The 19,597-nt window shown below is 36.8% G+C and overlaps 1 protein-coding gene across 4 annotated transcripts in view; it reads left to right on the forward strand.

Moving 5' to 3' along the window:
* TINAG (tubulointerstitial nephritis antigen) overlaps positions 1–19,597 on the forward strand; it is a 73,911-nt gene that overhangs the window by 12,260 nt on the left and 42,054 nt on the right. For all 4 annotated transcript variants that reach the window (XM_081093531.1, XM_081093534.1, XM_081093532.1 and 1 more), the window contains 2 exons: positions 4,173–4,287; positions 17,928–18,051. In XM_081093531.1, the coding sequence (XP_080949657.1) occupies positions 4,173–4,287; positions 17,928–18,051 (239 nt within the window). The remainder of the gene's footprint in view (positions 1–4,172; positions 4,288–17,927; positions 18,052–19,597) is intronic.

The raw sequence follows: 19,597 nt of genomic DNA on the forward strand, positions 1-19,597 counted from the left end.
TGGATTAAAAAACTGTGGTACATCTACACAATGGAATACTGTGCTGCTATAAAAAAAAAAGTAAGAACTTTTACCATTTTCAACAGCATGGATGGGCCTAGAGAGTATTATGCTAAGTGAAATAAGCCAGTCAGAGAAAGATAAATATCATATGAGCTCAGTCATATGTGGGAGATAATGAACAACATAAACTGATAAACAAAAATAGATCCAGAGACAAGTTAACACTGAACAGACCATCCTACCTCAAAAAGAAGGTTGGGAAGGGGAATGGGATAAGAGATCAACCAAAGGACTTGTATGCATGCATATAAGCATATCCAATGGACACGGACACTGGAGGGGTGGGGGCTTGCCCTGGGGGCAGGAGTGGCAGGAGGGGTCATCAATTGGGGGAAAAGGAGACATATATATATTTTAAACAATTAAAAACAACAACAACAAACTATGAAGAAAAGGAGTAAAACTAATTACTGGGGGGAATCAGGAGGCAGGGGGAAGGAAATCTCTGAATTTAAAGGAAAGTTCTAATTTTCTGTTCCTTATGTCAAAAATATTTCAAGTGTGAAAATTTCATTATAGCCCTGACCGGTTTGGCTCAGTGGATAGAGCGTCGGCCTGCGGACTGAAGGGTCCCAGGTTCGATTCTGGTCAAGGGCATGTACTCTAGGTTTAAAAAAAAATTGCATTATATATCATTCATGATTTATTAAATGCTTTACATACAAATATACACAACCTTTTCCTTAAAATATTTATTTCTTGCATCATAGTAGTATATTGGATCCAAGTCTTTATTCATTTCTACATAACCTACTTCAGTGCTTATGTATTCCCTGTATTATTTTTAATGCAATCAATTAATATTAACATAATATATTTCTTTTGTGGCACTGCTAAGGATACAAATAAAGTATTTCTGTCTTAAAGAAATTTACAAGCTAGCTGAGGAGCCAACATGCCATATTTTGCAGAAGGATTTCTAGTGATAGGGCAGTATATAAGTGCCAGTTTAGTGGCACAAGTAATAATTAGCATGTTAGTGGAACAAATGGATATTGATAACTGTTCCAGTTGCCTGTTGCTACACACACACACGCATACACACACAAAAACAAACAAATAAAACCCTCCAGAATTTAGCAGCTGAAAACCACAAGCTTTTCATTAGTCCACATCAGCAATTTGGGTGGACCTAGCTGAGGCTCTTTGCTGGCCTCTCCTGGGTTTACTCATCTATCTACAGACAGCTGGGACTCATCTGAGACTGAATTGGCTAAGCTGGCCTCACTCCTCCATCTGGGGGTGGGTAGTGGTTGGTGGCGGACCCACATGTCTGCAGCAGGCTAGCTTTAGCTTTTTTGCTTAATGACAGTCTTCTAATAAGACATGAGTGGGAGAAGCCAAGGGTCTCTTTTGAGTCGTAAGCTTGAATTTTGAAGAGAATCAATAGTGGACAAAGCAAGCACTAAACAAGCCCACATTCAAAAGTTGGGAAAATAGGCTCCACCTCTTAATGGAAAGAGCTGCAAAAACTTTGTGGCCATGTTAAAATTTATCAGGTCTCTAAACTTGATCTTTTTATGAATTCAAAGTCTAGTCCAGTGATGGCGAACCTATGACACACGTGTCAGAGGTGACACGCGAACACATTTTTTTGGTTGATTTTTATTTGTTAAGTGGCATTTAAATATATAAAATCAGTATCAAAAATATAAGTCTTTGTTTTACTATGGTTGCAAATATCAAAAAATTTCTATATGTGACACGGCACCAGAGTTAATTTAGGGTTTTTCAAAATGCTGACATGCCGAGCTCAAAAGGTTCACCATCACTGGTCTAGTCTGTTGGATAAATTGGCCTTGATTTTTCTCCTTTTTTTTCAAAACCAGCTTACCCCAAACTTAAAAGATTAGCCTCTTTGGTCTCTTCTTGATTATTGGGATCCTCCTGTACCTTGTTAACCAACCCAGAAAATTTGAAGTTAGTTTTATTCTTCTTTCCTCTTCACTCTCAGTCACCAGGCTCTTATAATTCCCACATACCTATTAATATTTATTTCTCTATTCCTTTGCTATATTCTAGTGCATTTGTTTATGAAACCTAGTTTGAAATGACCCTAGTTTTAGGCTGACCAAACACCAACCAATCCCTGATACTTTCATGGTTATCCTTCTAAAACAAATGTTTGCTGCTCACATTCTAAAAATCCTCAATGACACTCCATTGCTTATAAAATAGAATTATACTCCTTAGTACAAATAACCGTATGAGCCAAATGCTTCTTTACTGCATCACCTTTTATACTTTTTCCAGCCTGTCTCCCTAGTCTCTCTCATAATGTAAGCATTTAATTTATCTGCTGTTCCATAAATGTCCCACCCAATTTCAAACCCACATGCTGTGTTCTGGAGTTGCTTCTATCAGAATAAATGCTCTCTTCTTTCACATCCGGCCACCAAACTTATTCGCTGCCTTGCAGACTGAGCACTAGATTCACTTCCTGTAAAAAACGGTACCTACTCCTTCAGGCTGAGCTATCTCATGAATCCTCTACTCTGGTCACACTTTCACCTACTGCTATTAAAATGACAAATACTGAAATCATTTCTGTCTTTGTTGTCTTTTTAGGTATGCACTCCTTAAGGGTACATGCATTTACTTATTTTAATATTGCCAGTGTTTATTGGGGAATCCGATAGATAAATGAAGAATGCTCAATAAATGCTGAAGTGAATGAGAAGGAATGGAGGAGTCAAGGTCAAAAGAGGATCGTATAGGCCAATCGTGTTTCACATATTTTTTGAGCTTAAGTCACATGAAAACATACATTTAACTCAGTGACCTAGTACACACACACACACACACACACACACACACGCACACGCACACACACCTAGATGTTTATAAACAGTACTTAACCGGTAGACTCATTGTGTGCAGTAAATTCTAATAATTCCTATTATTTCTCCTTTGTTCTATTTTATTTTTTAAAATACTGAATAAATGGCCCACAATGTCTCTGAAACTACTAGTGTAGGGCACCAAAAACATACTTTACTGATGTTGTGATTTTGCCTAAGGCTTGTTCTATTAGTCTCTTAAATAATGCTGCAATACCTAATATAGTCAGAGGGTTTCTTATTGAAATTCCTTGGGTGATGGAGATTGCACTTCACAATTATGGTTTAAAGTTGTTTAAGGTTTTATGAACTAGCAGATCTTATAAAAGAAAAGCATTAACTTGCTAAGCATATTATTGAAAATTGAGTTTTATCTTCAATCATTCATAATAGCCTATCACATTATAAACAATTTGGTAATAAACACAACAGAAAAAGTTTAGATTTAAGTACTGAAAATATATTGCCCTCAATTTTCAGATTATTCAAACAAGCCATGATTAAATTACTTAAATCTCTCTCATTTTTCATCTCCTAACATTCAGGAATTTTTGTTGTCTTCAAATATCAATATTAGAACTTAAAAACAAAGCTTCTTTTTCTATGTAAGGGCACCAAATACGTCTCTAGAAAGAGATTCACTTTTCTTGTTATTTAATTTCACACCAATTGAATTTATATGATAAATATTAATTACTAATAATAACTAATATTGAGCACTTAACACAAATTAACTCAACATGATAGAGTATCTTAATATTTAAATAAAATATTTCAATAAAACTAACATTGATGTAATCTTTTAAAGAATACCTATTTTATCAATTTTTATGGGTACTACTTTTTATGTGTTCAACTTCTTTTCAAGTCTAAATTATAAATAAAATAGATTGCTACATTTAATCTATATTTTTTACACATTCAAACTTCTATTTAAAATACACTTAAAGACATTTTTTCAAAACTGCACATATTGGCCTTATTACCACTTAATCCCTATACAGTTTATAAATAGTTTATATTCTTAAATTTAGTCTATATTGTTATAGCATATTGAAATATGCCTAATTTAGGAAGAGTGTAGCAAATACTTCACTACTAGAGTAAGCAATATTGCATCACTTATATAAAAATAAATCTAGCTTGCAATAATAGTTGCAACTTTGTGAGCTTTGCATTTATCTAATTTCTGAAATATAAATGAACATGCACTTATAAAAGTGTTATTATATAACCTGTACATATTATTCTCTTTCATTTGTAAGGCAGATGGACAGCCCAGAACTATAGTCAATTCTGGGGAATGACTTTAGAAGAAGGTTTCAAATATCGTCTTGGCACCTTCCCACCCAGCCCCAAGCTTCTGAGCATGAATGAAGTGACAGTAAGTGTTTACTCTCTTGGAGTGTGTGTGTGTGTGTGTGTGTGTGTGTGTGTGTGCGCGCGCGTGCGCGCGCAGGTGCATTTGTATGTGCATTTAAAGCTATTTTAAATAATAAAAATAGTGAGTTCTGAGCTTTCAGTTATAATTTGGTCATAAAAACAAAAAACCTTTTCCCAAGTGGAATGGTTGTTACATTCCTCAAAATCTCATTTAAAGTTTACTAATATCAATTAGATATAGTCTCCTATCTTCAAGAGCAACTGTGCATTCATTTGCATTGCTAATGATTTCACAGAAAGTCATGTTTCTGATTATTGGCTGTTTAGTGATTCAGTGCTTAAGAAAGGCATTAGTTGTCCTTATTTCCTTTTTAAAAACAAACATAGTTATTTTGTGGATTTGTCTCTTGAACTATCCATTATCACATGCGAATAAATAAGTGCCAATAACAGCAGACATGTATGCTGTGATGATTAATAAAGGTTTAGCCTCAAAAATCCTTAACATTTCCCTTGAAAACACATCTTCAAATTTTTCCTGATGCCTGGCAAACTTCTTGAGATTTCTGCTTTTCCTAACACTCTTATGTTTTGTACTATTGTATTGATCTTCCCTTACATCTTTAAGAGGTGTTATCATCTGATAATGGGTATCTTGCATAAATATGCTTCCACCTCTATATTTGTCACAGATTTCTAACTCCCAGAACTATAGTTTTACCACCCCGAGATATGGGATGTCTTTCAGGCACATACACTTTGCAGCTGAGATGTTGATTGTATTAAAGGCCCCTGGACAACTGCCCAGGACAGCGTTGGGCTCCCAGGCTGCTGGACTGCAGCCTCCTCACTCAGCAGTAAAAGTACCAGGCCCTGGTTGCCTGGAAACTCTCAGCATCTCAGAGACTGCTGTTTGCTGTTGGATAAATTGTAAATCCACAGTTTTCTCATTAAACATTTAATATGCTTTGCTTTTGAGAGATATAATCCCCTGAGTTGTTATTTCAATTCAAATTCCACTAGCAGGGCCTTCTAAATTATAACTAGTATCAGAAAAGATAGTAATAGCTGCCATTTATTGAATAGTTGTGTGCTAAGCACTCTTATAAGCACTTTCACACATCATCTCATCTAATTCCCTCAGCAGCTTGATGTAGTGGGTACTATAATTACCCACATTGTGAAGACAAGAAAATTGAGATTGAGAGTGGTTAAGTCACACTGAGATTGAGAGGAGTGAAAAGCCACCGAAAAATTACTTAAATTACAGAACCAAGGCATCTGAAAAGATCTGCCCTCAAAATTGTCCGTAGAGTTCCAGTAGACTCTGTAAGCTTTGGCCCATTGAAGTTCAAAATAGCAAAAAGCCTTTTAATCTTCGATCCAGCACTAACTTTATGCAATGGTAAGCTTAGGTGTATTTTTGGATTTTTCCTGTAACTGGTAAGGTATCAAATCTTTAGAGATGTGTCTCAGATTCATTAAGTTTAGTGACCTAACAGTGTCATGGATTATAAGAGGTGTTCTCCGCCCCCCCCCCCCCGGCTCTTTTATTTCTTTTCATTTTTATCCTCATCCTCATCAGGAAAAAAAAGAAGCAGAATCATTTAGGAAAATAATAAATTTCTATCTTTATAAGGATTGCCCTTTCCCCTGCTTTTATTGAGGTCCCCAGGCAGCCACACACTGGGTATCTATGTACATTTCTCTGTATTATTTCTAACATTTCCTTTTTTAAGTGTTAATTTTTGCAACTTGGAATATTTTATATTCTAGAGAAAATGAGGTACATTTCTTTCCTAAGTTGCCTCTCACCATAGCATAGAAAAAGAAATTTAACTCTAAATCATTATTAGCTGCAGAGATTTGTTTGCATAAAAGTCACTGTGGTGATACATACATTTTTTAATTTATCTTTATTGTTGACTCCCTCTACCCCATACCCTACGCCCCCACCAGGCCTTCACCACACTGTTGTCTGTGTCCCTGGGTTATGCATATAACTGTGGTGATATTTAAATGCAAAACCTTAATGATTAGTAATTTGGGAGAATGTAACTTACCTAATGCTATGAATTAATGTAATACAGTGGCCTAGTAATTCCAGGAAAGCAATAAGGAAAATTTGAATGGTCTGTAAGATTTCCATTACCCGCTTATGATGTAAGGTAAGGAAGTAGCTTTTCATTTCTAGGGCACAGTAGTTTGAAGACTGAGGGCCTTTCAAAAGTTTTAAGGGTTGGCAGTGTCCTGATATCTGGTCAGATATAAGATGATTAGAAATATAATAAGAACTCCTAGGAAGAACATGAGGTTAACATGAACTGAAGAACACTGGTAACTACAGGAAGAGCTAAAAAAATTGGTTAATTCTTAGCTTGGTGACTAAATGGAAAATATCCTCAATGTATCAAATTGCCTCTGAGTAAATTGAAAGTGAATTATTTTTTTGTATGGTTTTGGATAATTTCCCTCCACCCCCAACTTTTCTCCAAATTTTTATACCACTTTCAACATAAGAGGGTCTATATGTATAGTTAGGGTAAGCAGTTGATAACAGTGGTAATGATTTTGCCAAGAAACTCCTTTGCATCCTCACCCTAAAACATCTCCCTTTCCTTGACCATATTACATACATGCAAGTTGTGTTTCATATAATTCTCTTTTTATGCCGGGTGGGAAAGATAAGCCATGAGTCAGCCCTGGTTCCTGTGAAAGCTCTTCTGTTTCCTGCCTGGTTTCCTGGATTCATTCCTTGGCTTATGTCACTATTCCCAGAAGTGTTTGCTGAAGATGAGTAAGAGGAATACCAATAGATGTACAAAGAGTTTCACAATCATATACATATGGAAAGTCTGTTTAATCTATAGGAATTAGTTGAATTGAAATGAATTTTTGTAGAGTGTGATTAGTAATAATGAGGAATAGAAATATATTGATTGTAGTGGATCGGAAACAGGTAATTTAAGGATTTGGGGAAGCCTTTCCTGGGTGGTGTTCCTAAATGAGGGCAGATAAAAGGCAACATAGACTTCCTATTTTCTCTGTATGGAAGCAGAGTGGATGAAAGAAAGTAGAAAAAGGGAAAGAAAGAAGCCCTAGAGCAGCAGTTCTCAACCTGTGGGTCGCCTAAGACCATCAGAAAACAGATATATAATTACATATTGTTTTTGTGATTAATCATTATGCTTTAATTATGTTCAATTTGTAACAATGGAAATACATCCTGCATATCAGATATTTATATTATGATTCATAATAGTAGCAAAATTACAGTTATGAAGTAGCAACGAAAATAATTTTATGGTTGGGGGTCACCACAACATGAGGAACTGTATTAAAGGGTCGCAGCATTAGGAAGGTTGAGAACAGCTGCCCTAGAGGGACCTGACCTAGACCACATAGCTTCTTGCTGTGTACAGAGGATCCCTTCACCCACTTTAGGATTATGTCTCATGTCAGGTCAACAAATCCTGGCTGATCAATTCCTGGTTAAATTTTTCCCAAAAGCATTATCTTGAGATTGTTCAAAGTCATGGCTTGATTGTACAGCTCTGTTTGACATTGTCTACAGTATGAATGTTAAGAACAATGGAACGAATCAGCATTCTATGCCAGTCCATTGAAACTTTGATTGTTGAATGGATAGACTCAGATAGGGATTGACTGGGAGCAGGCCTTCAGAAGAAAGATAGCTCCTCAGAAGAACTTGAAATTCTGCTCACTGAGCCTTTTGTCTCCTTATGGTGCAAAGCAGGTTTACCACTATATCTTCCTTCTGAAGAGTCACACTATTCATTAGTATGTTGAACACACTGAGAACCCTTATTCCAACATTTTTTTATCTAGTGTTTCCTAAATTCATGAGATCAGGGAACCTTTTTTTTTCTGTGTTTTTTTTTTTTTTTTTTTGGTTTGTTCATAATAATTATTACTATTCCCCAAGGTTTCGGCTCCATAACACACACTTTAGGAAATACTCATTTAAACTAAAATATTGAAATCAGAATGCTGGAGGGAGCAGAAGTGTATTCATATAAAATAGGATACTCTCTGTGTTTCAGAAATAAAAGAATGGAGTCAACTAATTATTATAGCTATATGCAAAACTGGCATTGATGGACGTCTTCTTGAGCCAGCAGGCATATCATAGTTGAAGTAGGTTAATAGGCAGGCATAGGCCAGTGCGTATACCTGTATGGCACCATTCCATATACTGTACAGCCAATGTGCTTAGGTCTCAGTCTGGCTCCTCCACTTATTGCCTCAGGTTCCTCCTATGTGAAATGGTGATAGCAGTAGTTCCTAACTCTTATGATAGTAAGAATTCCATGAAACACTGAATGAGAAGTGCTCAGCACAGTACTTAATAGTAAAGCACTAAGGAAATATTATATAATATATAAATAGTTCTTTCTTTCTTGGATTAACCTGAGAAGAATACAGGGTTCTGAAATAGGTCTATTCTCTAAGGATTAAATGATCCACAGTTTCATCATTTGGAACATTTTATTTCATAAAGAAAGGTGTAGTTCTGGATTTATTGGTCCTGATGGAGTTTACATATTTCTGGTAAACCTGAATTTCTATGCCTCCAAATCAAATCAAATCATATCAAAGCAAATCTAATCAATTTGAATATGATTGTTTTTGCAGACAATATTCAAGTGCTTTTTTAATTATTAAATTTTAGAGAGAGAGAAGAAGGGAGAGAGAGACAGAGGGGAGAGGAGAGAGAGAAGAATTGATATGAGAGTGAAACATCCATCAGCTGCCTCCTGTATGCTCCCTACTGGGAATTGAACTAGCAACCTTTTGGTGCATGGGATGATACCTAACCAACTGAGCCACACCAGCCAGGGTTCAAGTGTTTTTGAATTTGGGAAATAACTTCAAAAAGCTTCACTGTGTTATATTCTGTTATAAATATTATGAATATTTGAATGAAAAATACTATTTTCCAACAGAAATGGGGAAATTAAGAGTTTATTTTTATACTCAGCGGTTAAAAAAAATTTTAAATAGTTTTATTGTTGCTGATTCCCCAGAGAGAACAATAAAAATTAACAAAAGCTATTACAGATAAGTGATTTTGACACTATTAAAACATTAAGAAGCTACCTGGATACTATTAAAACCTGTAGCTCTACTACATTATATAGTATGAGGTTGATCTATGTAAGAATGTTCTAAAATCATTTGTTAACCTCATAGCTTACTGGTATATCTTTTCTCCCTCACTCAATATAAAGGACTTTAGTGTGTGTTAGTTGACATTACTAACAAAAGAAAAATAATATATTTTAAATAGTTTGTTGGAAGTTAAAGTAAAATCATATTTTATGTATTATATAATAACTTTTGAAGCCATTGAGCATTGAAATTAGAAATAAAAATTTATTCAATAAGCTGGATACGTTATCATTGTCTAGATAGCATGTCGTATTTGATTGACTGTATTTATTTCTCTAATTTTAGTTTTAACGGGAAAATCTGTTTTCACCTTTCTCAAATACATTTCAATGACAGCAAAAACCGAGGGAGGAGAAGCACCTTTGGAAAAAGTCAAAGTAAATTATTACCAAGTTTAGTTTTCACCCTTCATTGGATATTGAAATTGTAATTTGATTAGGAATAACCCTGCCTGAACAAAGATCTTCCACTTGATTCTAATAATGTTTGTCACCTATGTAAACAAAAGCCTGTGTAGAAACTAGAACACTGAAAGAAAAGTAAGAAAACACAGTTATATTTTTACTTTTTTTATATAATATTGAACACAAATATTGAATAAAATTGATGTTTAGTTCCCACATACATGAGGCAAATGACATAAAGCTTTTATAATAGTTTTATAAAGTACAGTAGGTGCCCATAATGCTGCAGTTCAAAGGTATGGACAGATGTCATGGTGGAGCCTCTTAGAGTATCTATTTCTGTCAGCTCATCTCAGAATCATCTCACCTGTGTAGGCAAAGGGTGAGAGACACCGTAGGATGTCAGTTCTTGTCATAATTCAAAGAGCATCAAAGGATTACTTATGTCTTCTCAAATCTCTGTCTTCTCTTTCTTTCCTTCTCAGAATGGAAGCCCAAATCCTTCAGTAAATTTTACAAAATATATCCCCAGCCTCACTTGTTATTCAGCTGAACATGTGGCAGAATGAATGTTTTATCTCTCAAATCGGTTTCTGAGTTTTCAGTTTTACTTTTCTATATTAGTCACAGTCTGATGCATAACACTGTGGTATCATTGAACATGACATGAGCAACACCAAGGGCTGAATTGGTCACCACAAGATACATTTTAAAAAAGGGTGAAAATTATATTTTCCCTCTCTAGCAACAAATATTTGGAGCTATTAAAAAGTAGACTCCAGAGCTGATTTGTTGTGTTGATATCACAGGGGCCTTCTCTCTGTCCTCCCCAAACCTTGGTTTCTCTAGTCCATACTATAGTTCTTCTCAAAGTTTATTCCATAAAATACTAATCCTTTGATCTGCTGCACAATAAGAATGGTGTGAAATAAAATACTTTGCATTGGATCACAAACATTTACAATCATAAACATTTCATTTCTTTTAGCCTTACAAATCTTAGTTTATAAAACATATTATAGCCCTAGATGGTTTGGCTCGGTGGATAGAGTGTCAGCTTGTGGACTAAAAGGTCCCAGATTCGATTCCTGGTCAGGGGCACATGCCTAGGTTGTGGGATCAATTCTCAATGGGGGGCAGGCAGGAGGCAGCCGATCCACAATTCTCTCTCATCATGGATGTTTCTATCTCTCTTTCCCTCTCTCTTTCTCTCTGAAATCAATAAAAATATATATATTTTTTTAAAAAAACATATTACAGTGAAGACAAAATTTATTTAATTTTCAATTTATTTAATTTTAAAATCAGTGTTTCTCAGAACTGTTGGATTAATTAAATCCTTATTTTCGAATTATTAGTTACATAACTCAACACTAGTATTCTAAGAAACAAATTTTAGGGAATATCATTGTTCATCAATTTCTAAATGAATATTTTCTACACTTTTACCCTCTGAAATTGGGATGTGTCTTACATTTGAGGATGTCCTGGATTCAGTGAATATAGCATTGTCCTGGCAGTTTTCACATAAGTTATTTGTCAGTTAAGATAAATAAAAAGGTGTAAAAGTAAAGTGCCAGATGTCTGTTAAGGAAAGTTCTCAGACACTTCCAGTGGCACTTGGTGTTACAACCCTTATGCCAGAAGTTAGTAATGTGGCCACACCTAGTCGCCAAGGGGGGCTAGAGAATGGAGTAATTTTTCTAAGCTTTCATGCATGGAGCTAAAATTGTTATTGCTCTGAATGAAAGGAAAATTTATGAAGCGGGGAGGACTGGGGAGCTAGCACTACCTGCTATAGTGTGATCCCTAAATATACATATTTATAAGAAGTAGATCATTTAAAAACCACTCTATAAATAGAAACTAGAGAAATATCAAAGCACAACTCTTTCAGAAGGCAACTATTGTTAAAGATGAAAACTTCATTTTGCCATTAGCAGCCAGAATATTAGCCCTTTCCTCTCCAACATCAAATAGTTTAGAAGAAATGTCTTGGTATGCATGGCTTTGGATTGTGAAGGTCAGAACAGAATGACATTCCCTGTTTCCTTCTTTTGATTCTCGGGCCACTCTGATTATCCAAATTTCAGTGGGGGAAAGTGCAACTAGAGCTACAGGGAATGATTCACATAGTCAATACTGTGTAGATATGGGCTCATAGTAAGAGCTTCTGGAATGTCCTGAATTTGATTAGTTTGCTCTCAGGCTGCTCTGTGACTGTTTCCATTATTCTTTCAGAGATTTTGATTGAATTAAATGCAGGAACTACTGTAAAAAAGTTCTCCAGTGTTAACCATTGAATTTAGCTTTTATATTTGTTCACAATATCTTTAATCACTAATTTCTAAATGGAAATATTGAAATAGGGAGACTGTTCAAATTTAGACTTAAATTTGACTACTGTTCAATTGGAAATATAATTAGATTATGACTGAATTTTTTTCAGCATTATAATTAAAAGAATTAAAATGCCCATATGTAATAGTGTGAGTCTTGTTAAAATATATTATCTATTTATACTACTGTCATTTTGGAATTTTTGTCACTCCTAGCTGAATCTCTTGATTCTATCCTTTGACAAAAAACAAACATATCATTCATTGAAGCTAGACTCTATTACCAATACCTGAAAGCTGTTATTCTGTAACACCTTTATTTATAAGGTCTTAGAATGATTCACTTTGCAGAGAAATGATGTAATAATTTAATGTAAACATAGCAATTATATAATGAGATATAAAATTTTCTCTGTGTTCATTATATCAGATGATAGACCCAATGCAAGGATTCATGAACATTGAAAGGAAATTAATTAGAAGGTGGCTGGCAGGGTGGGACTGGGTGAGATGGGCCGGACATACCCTAGAGCAGTGATGGCGAACCTATAACATGTGTCAGAGGTGAACTCATTTTTTTGGTTGATTTTTCTTTGTTAAATGGCATTTAAATATATAAAATAAATATCAAAAAAATATAAGTCTTTGTTTTACTATGGTTGCAAATATCAAAAAATTTCTATATGTGACACAGCACCAGAGTTAAGTTAGGGTTTTTCAAAATGCTGACACGGGAGCTCAAAAGGTTCGCCATCACCCTAGAGCCAACCTCCTGCGGTCCCTCCCCAACCGGCTGCACCTGTGGTGGTGCCATGGCTCGAAGGGCATCTGTGGATTGAGCGGGGTCCCTCCAGAGGTTCCCAGAGTGTAAGAGGGCACTCAGCAAAGTTGCTGTTGTATAGGATGTGGAACACAAATGTAATTGTGTAGTAAACCAGATTCAGGGCCCACAGTGCCCCAGCAACAACATAACCCACTGCTGAAGATGAAATCAGGAAGCTCCGCGAGGAATTGGGCTCCCTCCTGTCTGGTTTCAGGGTGCATCACCCGAGAACCACAGCTGCCAAGTCACTGCAGCTTAAGCAGCTCCTGTGTTGAGCACCTGCCCCCTGGTGGTCAGTGCATGGCATAGCTACCGGTTGGATGGACACTTAGCATATTAGCCTTTTATACATAGATTTTCTGATACCATCAGGCAAATAACAATGTAAGGTAATATATGCCTATTGGGCCTCAAATTGTATGGGCTTATATTTTTGGAAAAGAAATATTAAATAAGTAGTAAAATATCTTCAAAGATCTAATAGGTGATCCTGATAAGTTGATCTGGCTTAGTGGGTTGGTAAAAATGTTTTAAATAAAAATGTTAGTTTGCTTATTGTTTCTCTATTGCTTAGTGTATTGAGAAGGGTTAGTCATTTAGATTTTTTTATTTTTGAACAATAATTAATAAAAGCAAAAAAATGCATCTGGTTTATGATGATGATGATGATGATGATGATGATGATGATGATGATTAATGTGCCCACAGAAGAAAACTGATTTTTTTAAAGGGATTAAATCTACTAGATAGATAGGTGGGTATCTTCTTATTATTACCAGGTATGTATTGAATACATCCCATACACAAAGCTCTCTGATAGGCTTTAGAATGTAGAAGTCAAATTCTAAATGACTCAGTCCTGCTGAAGTATGTTTGAAGTAATGTTTATATTTTTATTGCTTCAACAGAGAAGGGAAATATCCTAGCTGTTATTTAATAGGGATTATAAAGTAATAAATCAAAATAACTGACATCTATTTTTTTGAAACTTGAGGCTACATAGTATTATACTAGTAAATGCTTAAAAGCCCACTATAAGCCAATAATAACATTGGAAGGTATGAAGATTGAATAAGAAATGTGTACAGTAGTCCCCCTTTATCCATAGGGAATATGTTCTGTGACCCCCAGTGGATGCCTGAAACTATAACTATACCAACAATAATTTATAAATTAGGCACAGCAAGAGATTAACAAAAATAACTAACAATAAAATAGAACAATTTATGACAATATCTAATCTAATAAAAGAGAAACATGCAAATTGACTGTAACTTTGCTACATCCCAAGCTATGCCCACCAGCCAATCAGAGCGACTATATGCAAATTAACCCAACCAAGATGGTGGCCGGCAGCCACGGAGCTGGAGCAAGCAGAAGGCTTGGTTGCCCCGGTGATGGAGGAAGCCAAGCTTCCCTCCAGCCCTGGCTGGCTGTGGCCTCCACTAAAGGCAACAAAGTTTCAATTATAGAATATAAATAAATCCCAGATACCTGAAAGCTGTGAGCTTGGGTGGCTGGGGGCTGTGGCCAGCCTGCAAACAGCCATCAGCCCCTCAGCCAGGCTGACCAGGCACCCTAGGGGACCCCCACTCTGAAGGGGCTGTGGCCAGTCTGCAAACAGCCATCAGCCCCTCACTCAGGCTGGCCACACCCTCAAGAAGTGAGGGTCCCTGCTGGGGGGCTTGACTAGCCTGCAAACAGCCCTCAGCCCCTCACCCAGGCTGACCAGGCACCCCAGCAGGGACCCCCACCCTGAAGGGGGTCTGGCCAACCTGAAAATGTCCCTCAGCCCCTCACCCAGGCTGACCAGGCACCCCAGCAGGGACCCCCACCCTGAAGGGGGTCTGGCCAACCTGAAAATGTCCCTCAGCCCCTCACCCAGGCTGGCCAGGCACTCCAGCAGGGACCCCCATCCTGAAGGGGGTATGGCCAGTCTGAAAACGGCCCTCAGCCCCTCACCCAGGCTGGCCAGTCACCCCAGCAGGACCCCCACCCTAATCCGGGACACCCTTCAGGGCAAACCAGCCAGCCCCCACCCATGCACCAGGCATATAATAAAAGAGTAATATGCAAATTGACCCTAACGGCAGAACAGCTGGGAATGACTGGTCACTATGACACATACTGACCACCAGGGGGCAGACGCTCAATGCAAGAGCTACCCCCTGGTAGTCAGTGCACTCTCACAGAGGGAGCCCTGCTCAGCCACAAGCCAGGCTGCCAGCTGCCAGCACAGCAGTGATGGCGGGAGCCTCTCCCGCCTCCTCAGCAACGCTAAGGATGTCCGACTGCAGCTTAGGCCTGGTCCCCCAGGGAGCGGGCCTAAGCCAGCAGGTGGACATCCCCCCAGGGGTCCCAGACTGTGAGAAGGCACAGGCCGGGCTGAGGGACCCACTCCCCCGAGTGCACAAATTTTTGTACACTGGGCCTCTAATACTCTAATAAAAGTTATGTGAATGTCGTCCCTCTATCACTAATAACTGATCTGATTACCAAGATAGCTACTAAGTGACTAATGGGAGGGGCAAGTATACAGCATGGATATACTAGATAAAGGGGTGATACACAGCACAGTTAGAATGGAGCAGGACAATGCAGGATTTCATGGCTCTACTCGGAACAGCATGCAATTTAAAACTTATGAGTTGTTTATTTCTGGAATTTTCCATGTAATATTTTCCCACCATGGTTGACCTTGGGTGACCAGAATTGCAAAAAGCAAAACAACTGATAAGGATGGACTACTGTATTTCTGTCCATAAAAAGACTCCCTTGGAGAGTGGTTCAATATCTCTGACACTATCTACTCAAAGCAATAAATTTATTCTCAAACTATTAGTTTTTGCAGTGTGGTTAATCTACTGGCTTAGTATGCTAAAATCAGCTGGATATCTGTGATACTGCTCTTCTAGTTACTATGCAGGCACTCCACTGTGATCTGTTCAATGTTTTCTGTCCTTTTCTTCCATCATCTAAACAGCAGTGTTTGTAGTAATGGAAATCAAGATTTAATAACTCTTTTTATCAGGTAATAACAATTCTTTAAATAAAAACTGAACTTTCTCATTAAATTTTACATTTATAAATATTTTGTGGGATACATTTTTAAGCAGACATGTGCATTTTCAATTTTACTGTAGTCTTTTAAAAAATATATTATTGATTTCAGAGAGGAAGGGAGAGAGAGAGAGAGAGAGAGAGAGAGAGAGAGAGAGAGAGAGAGAGAGAATGAATCATTAATGATGAGAGAGAATCATAGATTGCTGCCTGCACGCCCCCTCCTGGGGATTCAGCCTGCAACCCTGGCATGTGCCCTTGACCAGGAATCGAACATGGGAACCTTTCAGTTCGCAGGCCGGCACTCTATCCATTGAGCCAAACTGGCTAGGGCTACTGTAGTCTGTAAAGGTATTATATACTTATCAGAAGTAATTTTGTTTGTAAGATGTTGGATCAGTGCACAATTACAAAATGTTTAAATATAGACATTTTACTTCTTTGCAAAGTTTCTGTGTATTCCTAATATAGTAGGGAAATGCTAGATGGGGCATAGTGTTAAGAATTCTAGAACCTGGGTCTAGTTTCAGGGTTATCTCTTTTTTAAAAAAAATATTTTATTGGTTTTTTACAGAGAGGAAGGGAGAGGGATAGAGAGTTAGAAACAACGATGAGAGAGAACATAGATCAGCTGCCTCCTGCACATCCCCACACCTCCTACTGGGAATGTGCCCACAACCAAGGTACATGCCCTTGACTGGAATCGAACCTGGGACCCTTCAGTCCGCAGGCCGACACTCTATCGACTAAGCCAAACCAGTTAGGGCAGGGTTATCTCTTCTTTAACTGAGAGGCCTTAGCATGGCATTTAATTTTAAAAAATATATTTCCTCATTCATGAAATAGAATGAATAATATTTGCTCTGCTGTTAGAGCTAATGAGAAGACAAAAGAAAACATTGAGTATTAAAATACTTTAAAAAAATTTAAAGCAGTCTCAAAAATGATGCATGGGTCTGAGTCATTGACTCTGGATCTTGGGACAGTACTTATGTATGTATGCATAACTGATGAAAAATAATAGACAAATCCTTATTTGGTTTGAGTTCTGATTATTTATGGAAGCGAAACATCACTCTTTAGAAAAGTTTGGCAAAGAACAGGGCATCGTGTTTTAGATTTTCTCTGAATGACATGAACAGAGCAAGGTCTATAAAATTTAATTTGCTTTCTTGGAAAGGTAGCAGCTGAAAATTGACTCTGTCAGGACTTTAACATGTGCTCTTAAGACATAATGGTATTGTATGTTTGGCATTACACACTTCCCAAAGTCCTTTTAATCTTCAAAGGTTTTATAAATGTCAACCAATTTGTCCCACTTTTGTTTCTTAATAACTGGTGTAAAAATCATGTTCCTTTGGGTTCCAAGCGTGTTAATGAATAGTTGCCACAAATTCATTGTTTCAAAATTAATTTCATGTAGAATCATACACATTCTCCAACATAGGAGAGACATAAAAGTAAACATAATTTGTGAGCTCAAATTTAAATAGCACCATGCAATCTTTCACAAGGATGACCAAAGCTCTGATTTAAGATGACAAACATAATTATTGTACTGTGTGGTAACCCAGAAAAAGCATTCTGTGTATTATTGTTAGGATTTTTACTGTTATGATTCCCCACATGGAATTTCCATTTTAAACATATGTGGATTAGAAATTGTACATAACTAATGCTTTTCAGGGATGTCATTGAGAAAACTTGAATGTACAAAATAAATACAATAACAAATGTTATAAAAGGACATGGAATTTTATTATAATGATTACCGGGGTACATTTGAAACAGCCTGACACGTCTGCCTCTTCTTATTCCCTAGGCTCCCTTAGCGGCAATAACGGATCTTCCAGAGTTTTTTGTTGCTTCTTACAAATGGCCTGGATGGACTCATGGCCCTTTGGATCAAAAAAATTGTGCTGCATCATGGGCTTTTTCCACTGCAAGTAATGAAGTCATTTTAATTAATTCCTTATAAATTCTCCCTTTGACTCTAGATCCTGGGACAGTAATTAAAAGGTTTTAAAATTTAGAATGTGTAAATATTAATATTTGGTGAATTAAAATAAAATCTTATTCTTCAGAGAAAGCAACTTGAACATTATATAAAAATCCATTTTACTCTGAAAATTGGTCTGTAGGGTTTATCTTAAATAGAGAGTAAATCGAAAGAGCAACAAAAAAAAGTTGCCTATTTGTTTGTCCTTTGATTTAAGGACAGATAGTAAGAGGAGTGTAAGGTTCCTTTTCATTCATAATATAATACTAATATATATATATATATATATATGCATATCCTTATCATTTTAAAATTATTTTAAAAATATTTTCAAAAATATATTAAATTGGTAAACTAATTTGATATAAAGCAAGAACAGAATGAACTGATAGTGGATTGAATGAGTTTGATTTCATTTTAGATAAAAACAAATATATAGGTTCTGAGTCCAAAGTAATATAACTGGTCTTTTAATAAGAATAACTCTCAAATTAGTGTTGCTGATCATTCAAAAGTGTAACAATACATCTTTTGTAGTGAGTTTCCTATAAGCTCAGAAGTCCAGTAAATCAACACTCAAGTTAATGCCAAGATTTGGTGTCCAAATTGTCCTCAAAGGAGTGTTTGCTGTACTCCAGCAATTAAATACACTAACATAATACTTACTGGCTGCTATCAAGAAACTATGTTCTAAGCTTTAAAGGTAATTACAAAAGAGTACTCGAAAACAGGCTAAGCACCGAGAGCATTGTGAAATAAGTACCTAGGCTCTTAGAGGAGCCAGCTCTGAAGAGGGGCATTTTTTAGGACAGGAAAGTGCTGATATTTTTGTGTGAATAACATTGCTTCATTGTGTAGGTATCAGCTAGTTTGTTCTAGAAATAATGCCAGTAGCCAAGGGCACCTCTGGAGTGGCTCCCTTTGTTTATGCTACTGCCTACTAGCTCCCTGGCTATCTGATGTTGGTCCTCACTGCAGTAGGGATCCACATGGGGATCTCTTTAAGCCCTGTTCCAGATGGATGGGAGAGATTTAATCAGATAAATCATTTGTCATTTTGTGTTCATGTGGCTAATGTAGTACACCTCCTAGGTGATATCTAAGCATTCTACTTTAACTTTAGGTTAGACCAGTATTTCTGAAGATGTCTTAGGACAGATGTCGGTGGTGAAATGCTGAGAGTAAACGTGCTCGGCTGATTTAGACAGTGTGTTTTGGGGTCCCTAGGTCACAGACCCACAGAAGGCCTCAGTACAGGACTAAGTCTGCATTTGTCCCCAAAACAATGGAGAGAGGGTTTTCAACACATTCTGGATTTTAGAGGACACAGTTTTGTGTCCTGTGTATTCCGCATGGAAAACCAGGCTGATGATATAATTTTTTTAATGTGTTAATAAAAGAAGAAACTAGGTTCTTGTGAAGATCTAGAAAATTCTATCAGAAAGTAGTAGTTAAAATGACAAAAATTGTGTTTAAAAGAGGCTGTAAAATGG

Source organism: Myotis nattereri (genome assembly GCF_964212035.1).
Source record: "Myotis nattereri genome assembly, chromosome: 6".
NCBI classification, from domain to species: Eukaryota; Metazoa; Chordata; class Mammalia; order Chiroptera; family Vespertilionidae; genus Myotis; species Myotis nattereri.